The following is a 12308-nucleotide window of genomic DNA, read 5'->3' as shown; positions in this document are numbered from 1 at the left end:
ACGCGTTCAGAGGACTCCGGTTGCGTTCCGTAGGAGATTCCGGAGTCCTCTTGGCAACGTAGAGGAAGGCCACCGGGGGGGTTTTAGTGCGGTAAAAATCCCACATAACCCTGTGTCGCTCCCACGGCACCGGGTACCTTTTGAAGGTTTCCCCCTCGTAAACAAAAAAAAAAAAAGAGGCAACGTTGACTACTTTCCATCAGGTAGCATACTTGCTTAATTGTTAGGTTAAAAAAAATGCTTGCTAGCTTACCGCAGATCTATATTTTAATGATTTTATATGTAATAATCAACAAAATTACAACTGCCTACATGGATCCCTAATACCCTAATGACATTCACACTATCACGTTACATACTTAATTTAAACCGTCTGTTATCAGCAACTTTCGTCAATTATCTCCTCGTGTGTTGAAACACGTTGTTTTAACGGATTTCGTATTTTCATATTTACACTTATGACCTTACGATATACCCGCATTGTTATCATACACGTAATTAAAGTTTTAAGTAATTATATCAATATTCTGAAATTTTTGATGCATACGGATTGATGTTAAGAATCATTTCAAGAAGAGTTAAACACTGAATAATCTGTTAAGTGTAATTACATCAGCTGTATCTCTAGTAGTAGTGGAATGTTACTGTGTTTTGGTCTGAAGAGTAATATAAATATATTTATGAGGAGGATTGCCTGCGGAGGCTTCTGCCTAGCCTTAGGTAATAATAAATATTTGGTTCTTTATTATTTTAATAATATAGAAGTAGTAAACTAGCTTGCAGTACACCTTATAGTATCTTGCTACTGCCGCTCATGGACATCTATAATAAATCCCAGATAACACAAGACTTTCCTGAGGTCAGCCACAGATAAGTTGTAACTGTGTATCCTTGAGTACTAACTTGAAAGGCCTTAAATAAGTATTACACTAATCTATATAAAATCCCATGATGATTTGAAAATTCTTTAAATTTCGTAACTCAGTTTATATAGCGCTGTACAATACAATACAATACGAAACTCTTTATTGTACACCAAATTTATAGTAACAAATACAAAATATTTACAATAATCAAAGGTACAACTGGCGGCCTTATCACTAAATAGCGATCTCTTCCAGGCAACCATTTACTGTAGTAGGTACTAAGTCCTTATATTTTATTCCAATGAGTAGGGCCACACCATGGCCATGACATTAAATGGGTTATTTTGTAGGTAACTGTTTATAATTATATTTATTATTATTATGTTTATAATTATATTTAAAAGCTATCCGAGAACTGCCATTAAACTTCTTCCACAAAAGTAAGTTATAAAATTAATAGCAACTTAAATAATAATCCATTGTAAATATGCACCATATCAACATTATAATATAAGCTATCGCGTAGGTCGCATAGAATAGAATACTATCGTAGAATACTACGCTATGCATGCGATGACTTGAAAGGTCATCGGGTCGAATGTATCGAGTTCAACGAACTATCCAGCATAATTTCTATAGTATTACGCTATCTAATTACGCCTCTTTTGTAATTCAATGAAGTTATTGAAGTTCTCATTGAAATATTAACCCGTCAGTCATAAGTACTCAACTACTCACATACTGCATAAAGAAAACATGAATTCTTTGAAGTTTACCTATATTATAAAAGTAGGAGACTAGCATGCACGATGGTAAGCGGCAAAACCCGCCTTTGGACATGTATAATGAGTCTCAGATGAAATAAGAATTCATCCTGAGGTCAGCCACAGATACAGTACCCCCGAGGACTTGTTGGAATGCTTCACCCCCACACTTCCAACCAGAACATAGCAGGTTTTAGCAATGTCGTTATAAACCATTATATACAGAGATAGAGGGGTGGGAACGCACCACCAAAATACGCCAAAGAAGTATCACTTCTTAACTACTTTTTGTCTTCAAACAGCAATAAATTTAATTGATACTTAATTGGTTTTGTTTACGATTCACATTCCATAATATACATTAATTTTTTTTGTATGTGTATTGCGGTAATAATCGAACTGTCGTTTCCCGCTTCCTTATCTTATCAATTAAGTTTTTTGGGTCACGTGACGTTTTGTTATCTGTTATAATTGTAGATTTCAAGTAGGTACGACAGCTGACACAGAGTAGGTAACAAATTTTGATATGATAGAGGAAATTAAATTAAGTTGTATAAAATAACGAAACGTTTTTTTTTTGTTTTTGTCTGTGGTAGGTACGTAGACAAATGGTAATGGCGGCTGGCGCCAAAAATATCGCTAATGGGAAAAATGTTAGAGATAATAATTATTTTTATGTATGCTGTTTTCTTAACAATAATTGCCTCATTAGGTATAGATATAATATTTTTTTAATTAATTGTTCTATATTATTATTTTATGAAATACATTGACATTTTATTTTACTTTAATTAGGTAGGTTTACGAAACTTTTTTTAAACCGGCTTCATCCGCTCCACGAGGTTTTTGGGTCAGGTTATTCAGCAGAATAGCGCTGTAGGTATATTATATAATTATCATTGGTTCATAATACATTGTAATACATTTATTTGATTACTATGGGAGAAAATACGATAGGTACGTGTAGTGCTAAGTAAACTTATTTTACATAAACCTCTTCACACGACTGGGCACAGATCTCTTCTCTAAATAATTTAAGTGCTAAAATCATTAAAAAAATCATTATGTGAACCACCGCAAGTTTATTCATATAATTAACGAGATGACAGTGAGACCGTGCATTTTCTCCAGTTTTATTCAGAATCTAAAATTATGTCTGTGTAAATAGATCTGAAAGTCCCGTCAAAATGGACGCTTCAAACACTCCCAAGGCTAATGCGAATATTTATGTACTTAGAAATAGATCGACGGACAAAATGACTTCTGGTTTTTGTTATCTGTGTATTTTGTTATCTATCTGTTTGATATCGAGAAAATTGGCATAATATATTTTGGTTTAAAAAAAAAGTTAACAGTCGAACATTCATATTTATTTGTAAATATTTATTTAATTATATTTTATATACCAGGAGTGTATAACAGTGAGGCATCTCTTTACAGTGGGTTGGCCGCACGTCGGACGGCGGCACCATCGCGATGTCCAACTACCGCCTGCACCTGCAGCCTCGAAGACGGAACAGCTCCGGTGCCTCCGTGCCCCTCAGGCTGATTGACGTTCTCGAGATCAGGGATCTGCTCTGCTTGGTTATTCTCTGCAAACACGGGAGACAGCTCAAGTGAGTTCATATATTTTTTTTTAGTACTCTTAGTATGTAGTCACTGCCGCCCACGGACATGTGCAAGTCATTGAGAACATAGAACTAGGGTTATACCTGAACATAGCCGTACCACTCCCTAGGATTAAAATAGTCGCGTTATAGTTAAGTCAGTCAGTCATTGCTTATGGGTTGGTAAGTACAACTGCTTTACATTAGACATGGGTGTGGCAGTGGTACTTCCGTGGCCAAATACTTATTTAATGGTACACTAACTGTCCTTTACAAAGTAGAATAAAGAACGTTCATTGACTGTAGTGAAAAATATGCATCTGAAGTATGTGACTATTGATATTAACATAGCATAATCATTCATATAAAAAGTAATACAAGTTTTATCAAATTAAATTTTAATAAACATACTCCACGTAAAAGTCACAGAATAGATATGTTACGTTGAGAATACTTTTTATCTGTTACTTTACATAATTTTAAGAAAACAAAACTGGTCAAGATAACCTTGGTTTAAGAATTGAGTACTTCATAATATTATTTGTAGGTAAGCACATATATGGTAAACTCTTATTGAATAATGCAATAGATTCATAATTTAGCAGGATAAGGCCAAGTGATAATGGTCTTAGTGAATGGGGTTATTGACTGATAAGCCCGCTGAATAAAGAAAGTCAATTCGTAAAATTTTCCTTTGACAATTGGATAACGAGACATCTATAAAATAATGTTGTCATGTTTTTGGTAATTACTGGTGTACGTTATATGACGTTGATAAGAAAAGTTAGTTATATGGTAAGGTAAGAATATCACACAAGTTAACATTAAAACTTAAAATTAAAAGTCAACTTCCTCCTGAGGTATTCCCGGAGTGTTGTGACATGGATTCGTCAAAATATATTCAAAAAGAATCTCTCTCTCTCTCTCTCTTCTAAAGCCTGCGATGCATTAGCGACTCCTAAGGTGTTGCAAACATGTATTTAATATCGAATACTTCGCAGTATTTAAAGTAATGAAATATTTGGTACGTGCAGATTATCCCAACTTTATGGGTTCTCTTTTCTAATCAGTTTTTACTTTATTATAATCAAGTTTACCTACTCAAATACAATCTTATAAATTCTTGGCAGACGCTTGTTTTCTGGGCGAGGTGTTAACGAAACGAACGAAAATTTCACTTTTACGCTCACAAAATTGTAAATCTAAAAGCACATCACGAAGTTCGGCAAAACGATAAATAAATTACCAAGTGATTTTATAATATTGGAGCTCCGGCAATACAATGTATTCAAGATACAAATGTGTATAAATGTTTATCGTGAAAGTGGAGCGCATACGTGCAATAAATTAAACGAGTGCCAAAGAAGGTTTTTAAATACATGTTTTAAATACATGTTTATATTTACGAACACTTAATATGTATGTTGAAAATAAGCGATTATTAGCAGCCGATTGCAGCAGACCTCACGATTCTCTCTCCTTTCAGAGTGAGAAAGATTTAGGATATTGTCCCCTCTGCTGGCCACGACCGAATTCGTAGAGCTTTTCTTACGGTGTTTCCCTTCACCGTTATAGCAAGCTTCTTACAATCATGTTATATAGTATGATACGATTCATAAGAATAATGTTGATTTTTTAATTATACTATGTGCACGCATTGTCATTATATTCGATGGTGGCAGAACCCCCTGTTCTTCTGGTTCGTCTCCGGCGGCATCACCGCCACACCTATTTATGCCTAACAATAGTAGTTTTAGGTGCTCTGGTGTTTTGTGTTCTGGTTTGAAGGGTATTGTAAGAAAGACAAATATATTTTAAGGCATTCCAGATTCGTAGTCTTCAAGGGGTAGCAACACATCTGTGACCGACCTCAGGTAGTAGTATAATCTTATCTAGGGTTGATTACCTACATACGTTCACAGGCAACAGTGGCCACTCACCATCAGGTGGATTGGATGCTCATCTGCTACTCCTATATTAAAAAAAAAAAACTAGTGAGTTTTAACACAAGTGATAATTTTTAATGCACGCACTAAAATTATCTTCAATTATTTATATAATTGATATTTATTTTTGAAATGTGTCCGTTCCAGATGTTCGTTCAACACAGGCGAGCAGTGCGTGGAGTGGTGGCGGCGGCTGAGCGCGGCGCTGGCGCCGATGGGCTCGCTGCAGGAGACGTTCGCGGCCGCGTACGCCGCCTGGGCCAAGGAGCAGCCGCCCAGCTCCGTGCACCGCGCGCTCATGCGGGCCTCGCACGCGCCACACAGACACTGGTTCGGACCTGAGGTGGGTGTCTCCTGCCTTAACCTTACTGCATGTTGAGGGTGGGTCGTCAATTGAAACAAGTATGTTAATATAAAGCAGTGATAGCCTAATGGTTAAGAAACTGGGCCTCTCGATCGAGGGGACTGAGGTTCAAATCCCCGGCACGCACGCACGCACCTCTAATTTTTCAAAGTTATGTGCATATTAGAAATTATATCACCTTCTTATGCTAAAATACATCGGTAAAGGTACGTGAAGTCTGCCAATACGCACTTGGCCAGCGCGGTGGGCTATGGCCTAATACTTATCATTCTGAGAGGAGACCCGTGCCTAGCAGTGGGACAATAATGGGTTGATGTTGATAATGATGTTAAATATACAGAATTCATTGAATAAGTACTTAGAATATCTTGCAAAAAATTGTAAAACCCTATGGCAGGGATAGAAGGCAATTTGCGCACCAAAGATGTCATATGTTTAACATAAACGTAAAAATATTTGTTGTACTAATCGAGTAGCCGCTAATCCCTAGCGATAGACTTTTGAGATAGGGGTCCAAGGTTCGATTTGTAAACATGCACTTATCAAATAACAAATTAATTAGCACTTGTTTAAATGCTACAAGAAACGTACATGTCATGAGTTGTGTAAAATTAAGTTCCCATATTGCAAGACACCGCGAAAGGGGACCTTTACCCAAATGGAGGACAGTTAACCGATTCATAGTAATGAAACAAACCGTCCATATTTATTTATAAATAATCGTACATTTGACGCCTTAATATAGAGTAATTTTCTTAACCTAGAGACAAGAAATTGTTGAAATCTCTGTAAACCACAATAAAGAAAATGTATTAGTTATTATTATATAATAATGTTGTATAATGTGTGCACAGGTGGAGCGGCTGGGGTTCACGACGAAGGGCGCGTGGCGGGTGACGGCCGCCAACGCGGAGTACAAGCTGTGCCCGTCCTACCCGCCGCTGCTGGTCGTGCCCGCCTCCATCTGCGACGAGGACCTCGACTCCGTCGCCAGGTGAGCGCCCTTTAGTTATCTTGTTTACAATAAGGTGATACACGAAGTTCCGTGCTGTACTATTTTGTTTGTCAAGCGATTTTCCTATTTTGTTCTGATTTTCGTTTGTTTTTTGTGTTATTGACATAAGTAAGCTATATATGTGTTTCAAATCCATCAATAGGAGTATTTGATTTTGATTTAATGAGATTTTTATTATAAATAGTGCTCTCTGGTAGAACAAGGTGCTATAGAGTCACATATAAAAAATATGTAAAATTTATGATTATTGCCTTATTTCGAACACTATTGCGAACATTATTTTTATTTATTTTACAATAATAACAAACAATAGCGAAACATGTAATTTTAACAAGTTTCAGAAAAAGTATTTTCCTATCAGATTTGGTTTTACATTAATAAAAATCTACAGGGGAACATGGTGACAATGAAATAAGAAATATGTCTCAATAAAAGAAAAAAAAAATCTATTCAAATTTGTGGAAGTATGGTGGAATTATAAAATGATACCAAAATTTTATTTTAAACTGTACTAACAATAAATAGGATTTATAACAAAATGTGGTTGTGTGTAAAGGTTCCGCGCGATGCGCCGCATCCCGGCGGTGGTGTGGCGGCACCGCGGCTCGGGCGGCGTGCTGGCGCGCTCGTCGCAGCCCGAGGTGGGCTGGCTGGGCTGGCGCTCCAGCGAGGACGAGCGCCTGCTCGCCGCGTTCGTCGCCGCCTGCGCGCACGACCGCCCGCCGGGGAAGGTGCGCGACTATGCAACTGGAAACAGTTGTTTATTTGGTTGCAACTTGCAACTGGAAATGGTTGTTTCACATTTGGGAATTAAAGGAAACTACAAAAATAGAATACGAGCGTATGATTTTAAATGATCTTTACGTTCCTTAGACTTGTTTTCAATTCTGCACATCTATAACGAATCCCTACCTGTGAGGCTCTAAATATTAAAATATTTTACGATATCATCAGGGCTACAACACGTTCAAACGATTCGAAAATAGATTTACAACCTTTAAAATTCCCTTAAAAGTGTATTCAGTCCTCATGGCCAAAGCAATATACTATGACTTGAACCTCTCTTACCTCAACTGAATGTCAATACCCACCAGTATATTGGACAAATTTGAGCGGTACTAATAGAACGCACTACCCTATATGAATAGTCCCCCTATCGTAAGTCCATTATCCTTCCACTTAAATGTATGAGATTTCCTATATAAATTTATATTCCTCCAACAGCAAGCAAAGCTGCTAATAGTGGACGCAAGGTCGTACGCGTCGGCGGTGACGAACCGCGCGCGCGGCGGCGGCTGCGAGTGCCAGCAGTACTACCCCCTCGCCGACATCCAGTTCATGTGTCTACCCAATATACACCACGTGAGGCGGAGCTTCCATCAGATGCGGGCGCTCATCGCCGACCCCGCTGATCAGGCTAAGTATGTTTATAACAAATGTTTCCTGAAAATAATCTTAGTCAAAAATCATTGTGAGAGTTTTGATTATTTTCTGTTTTATATTAATTACATGAAATTGCTGGCAGGCCGCCTGGTTTAATTTAAATAATAATCTCAATTTTAAATATGTTCTCACAACTTTGAACTTACGCGTGTTCATAAATGTTGCTGTTGTAATCTTGCAGCGCATGCATATTAATACCATAGCTTTTATCATTTCCAGCTGGCACAGCAGCCTGGAGCGCACGCTGTGGCTGCAGTACGTGGCCGGTGTCGTGCGCGCGGGCGGTGTGGCGGCCCGCGCGGCCGCAGCCGGTCGCCCGGTCCTCGTGCACTGCTCCGACGGCTGGGACCGCACGCCGCAGATCGTGGCCGCCGCGCAGCTGCTGCTCGACCCGCACTACCGCACGCTGCACGTACGTACCGCCCCGCCCCGCACCGCCCCGCACTGCACCGCACCGCACCGCTCTGCCCGGCGTCGCCCTGTGCTCGTGCATTGCTCCGACGGCTGGGACCGCACTGCTCTGCACCGCGACACAACCGTGGAAACGTGGACCATGGGTGCCTGTGCAAACATTGAATAGAAAAATACGATTTAGCCTGCCACACCCAGTGTATGACACGTTCAACGTCCGTATATACTGTACCTAACTGTACCTAAGCATTAATTCTTGACGCAGGGCTTCCGCGTGCTGATCGAGCGCGAGTGGCTGGACTTCGGCCACAAGTTCGGCGACCGCTGCGGCCACCAGTTCGGCCCGGAGGACCCCAACGAGCGCTCACCCATCTTCCTGCAGTGGCTCGACGTCGTCTACCAGATGATGGTTCAGTACCCCTGCAGCTTCGAGTTCAACGAGGCCTACCTCGTGAGTATTAATTTATTACTTATCTTAGTGCGTTTTTAAAAGCACCCGTAGTTAAAAAATCTCTCATTTGACAAACTTTTTGTACATTGCTATTTTATTCGTTGTACTATCAAATAAATTTCTAATTAAAAATCCATAGAGATATTTAATTTACCAAAGATTAAAATTTCTCAATGTCTTCTTCCTATTTAAAATTGTCAGTTTAAGTAATCATAACTCATAAAATCACAGTACAAGTCTTGTATTGTGATTTTAACATCGTTGTAATATTAGATGGGTTGTACGTTCGTTTTCAAATTCTAGTACATAAAAAATATTACATTTATTCGCAAAGTACTGTGTGCAATAATTTCCATATGTGTGGTTACCTCAGATCAAGTTGGCGACACACGTGCACTCGTGCATGTTCGGCACGTTCCTGTGCAACTCGGGCCGCGAGCGCGCCGCGAGCCGCGCGGCCGACGCGGCGCACGTGTGGCAGCTGCTGCGGGCGCCCGCGTACAGGAACCATCTGTACGCGCCGCACCACTCCGACCAGGTATGTTGATACGATGTACGGATGTCGGATACCAGGCAGCTGTAAAATGTTATGTTGTGTAGGAAGTTGTTTTACGAAAAAAGCCAGTTGGATTAAATTATTATTGAAGTCAATTTTTTAGAGTCTAAAACTACTTACTACTTACTACAGTACTTTGATAAGAAGTTGAGGAGTAGTTTGATGGAGTCAAATTTTAAAGTTTTACCTAACGGGACTAAAAGAGAGCCAGTTTTGTTAATAATTTGTATTTTTATAAACCAATTCACATTTGATTTTCAATTATGAAATTAATAAACAATACCTAAAACAAAAAAATAGTGCCTTTATATTAATGTGCTAATACTATTTGCGTTGTCTAAGAAATTTCATTACAATCGGGTGCATTACGCACGCGAATTTTTTAAATAAAAATTATAAGACTTGGAACTATTTTGCATATATTAAAAATTAAATTACGTACGCTTAATATTTTGAATATTATCCGATATTAATATGTATAATAAATCAGGTTCCCATATTAGAGTTAGAACATTGCAAGTACGTCACGGCCTTACCGGCGTGCTATGACGTGTGTTGACGTGTGTGCGTGCGTGTTGCAGATGATCTGGCCGGACAGCAGCGTGCGCGCGATGCAGCTGTGGGCGGGCATGTACTGCGGCGCCCGCGAGCGCGAGCCGCCGCGCGCCGCGCTCGCGCCGCCGCCGCCCGCCGCCGCGCACGCCGCGCACGCCGCCGCCGCCACCAACGGTAACTCACCTCACGAATAACTGAACAACTTGTGGCGACATATCTAAACATCTTGCATATATACAAGCTCCGAACTGAGACTACCAGGGCATGATCACCTAGCCCGGCAGGAGATCTCCCTTTGCCAAAGTCAAGAAAAAGTAAAAGATCCACGCTTTCTACGCTCACCAGCTTTACGCTGTTTGTCCACCGCCACCGTCACCGAGCCGATATCGATAATTAATGACTGCCCCGAAGTAGCGTACTTACATTTACTATAGCAGCTTGTCCACCGCACGCCCGTCACCCGAGCACCGTCATCCCGGCCGTCAATATTTCGAGTAAATCAGCGTGACCGCTAGATCGGCACCGAGATTTTTACGGGTCGATGTGCCGGCAATATAATACACGTTGTAACTTGTCCATACACTGCTGTCACACACGTGACAGCAGGAACAAAATAAACCGCCGATATTGGTCGTGGTAGCGACAAACTATCGTCGTCACGACTTATTCAAATCGGCCCCAAAATAATCTCGTTCTCTGCATCGGCTCGATGATGATGCGGTGGACAAACGACCTTACACTAGGTTTCCATGCGTCGTAAACGCCATGGACACACCCGAAAAATAAAATTTAATTTCCCAGGTTTGATGACAAAAACGCGGTCCTGTGATAACCTGCTCAACGAGGGAGAGAAGAGAACGACGCAGAGGAGGTGCAGCGACCCCAGCTTAGCACCCGACGTCATGTGAGTATATAACTTGATTAAAATCCATACATATAAACAAAGTTGGAGTGTCTGTTTTTATATTGAAATAACCGCTTTTTACTTCATGCATATGAATATACCTACATGCACCAAAATAACATTTTTTTAAATTTTGATGTGAAACATCTATAGCCGCACGTAAAACCGATTTCTGGCGTGGCGACGCATGCCGTGGCGCACGCTATACGATGGTATATATATACAGTCTATATGCAGTAGTGTGTACGGTGTGGCGCCATGCGCAATCGAATTCAATAAATAGTCATCGTTATCTGGAAAAAAATCGTAATATTTTATTTTATCATTATGACATATTTAGTTCCTATCACAATATGTTCTTTTCTGCATATTACTTTTACAAAATAATGTCGATGTTTCACATCTGCCAGGCGTCCCGCGACGGCTCACATTTTTTGTTTGTCTGTCTGTTTGTTCTGACTAATCTCTGAAATGGCTGGACCGATGACGCAACGCAGACGCAAACAATGATGGGTATTAACGCGTTTCAGTCGAATATATTTAAATTAGTGATTTTACGACATTTAATAAATTGAATGCGATCATTTACCCATTTTACCTCATCTAACATACGTTGTATGCAGGAAACTATCGCTGGTGGTGAACGGCAACGGGCGCGAGTGCCGCGACCTCACCGACAGCTGCGTGGACGAGCTGCCGCCCGCCCTCGCGCCGCCCGCCCCCGCCCCCGCCGCCCCCGCCCCCGCCCTGGACCTCGAGCCCGCCTCGGATCTCGCGCCCGCCCTCGCCCTCACAGACTTCACTGTGACCAACGCTGAAAGAGATCAGGTATGTAACAATTCTTTATCAGTGAAAGTATGTTTGAATATAAGCTTATAAAGTAGGTTGGAAAATAGGGTTTAGAAGTGTATAACTAAATTATAAATATTTAATATAGATAATGTGATTTTAACATAGTTGGAATGGTATGTCTTCTTCAATACACCTTTCAAACCGGAAACACAGTAGCGCTTCAGACTGCTGTTATTAGGCAGAAATAAGTGTGTAGTTTTTGTGAACTCCCACGTATTTGCGGTCCACACTCTGGAAATACACTGATATATCTTACTCGATATCCAGGTGGACGGCCTCCACCCGGCGCACTTCGAGGCGCCCCTGACGCGCGACCTGGCCAGCAACTCGTCGTCGCTGGAGCGCGAGCTGGCCGCGCCCGCGCCCGCCGCGTCGCCCGACGAGCCCGCCGTGTTCCTCGGCGACGCGTACACCGACGTGCTCGGCATGGCTGACGTGAGTGCCGCACCGCGCGACCTGTATAGGAGCAAATATTATATTTATTACTACAGTGAGGTGAAACGTCTCATCCTTAAACGGTCAAGAAGAACCGATAAATATAAATTTAAAGAGATTTTTTATGCAACCAATAGAA

At 40.8% G+C, this 12308-nt stretch overlaps 1 protein-coding gene across 1 annotated transcript in view; it reads left to right on the top strand.

Annotated features, from left to right (window-relative positions):
• The window catches only part of LOC140746387 (phosphatidylinositol-3,5-bisphosphate 3-phosphatase MTMR4), a 55806-nt gene that overhangs the window by 38795 nt on the left and 4703 nt on the right, over positions 1 to 12308 (top strand). Inside the window, exons 4-15 of the mRNA XM_073078514.1 lie at positions 3071 to 3246; positions 5331 to 5526; positions 6402 to 6541; positions 7119 to 7293; positions 7787 to 7983; positions 8225 to 8417; positions 8682 to 8867; positions 9241 to 9405; positions 10005 to 10152; positions 10780 to 10882; positions 11506 to 11710; positions 12002 to 12169. Of these exons, the coding sequence (XP_072934615.1) occupies positions 3071 to 3246; positions 5331 to 5526; positions 6402 to 6541; positions 7119 to 7293; positions 7787 to 7983; positions 8225 to 8417; positions 8682 to 8867; positions 9241 to 9405; positions 10005 to 10152; positions 10780 to 10882; positions 11506 to 11710; positions 12002 to 12169 (2052 nt within the window). The remainder of the gene's footprint in view (positions 1 to 3070; positions 3247 to 5330; positions 5527 to 6401; positions 6542 to 7118; positions 7294 to 7786; positions 7984 to 8224; positions 8418 to 8681; positions 8868 to 9240; positions 9406 to 10004; positions 10153 to 10779; positions 10883 to 11505; positions 11711 to 12001; positions 12170 to 12308) is intronic.

Source organism: Epargyreus clarus, unplaced genomic scaffold (assembly GCF_041222505.1).
Source record: "Epargyreus clarus isolate Ecla_fem2 unplaced genomic scaffold, WU_Ecla_fem_2.2 ptg000012l, whole genome shotgun sequence".
In the NCBI taxonomy this organism is placed as follows: domain Eukaryota; kingdom Metazoa; phylum Arthropoda; class Insecta; order Lepidoptera; family Hesperiidae; genus Epargyreus; species Epargyreus clarus.
Note: the sequence above shows the minus strand (reverse complement) of the source record. Positions and strands in the feature narration are given on the sequence as shown.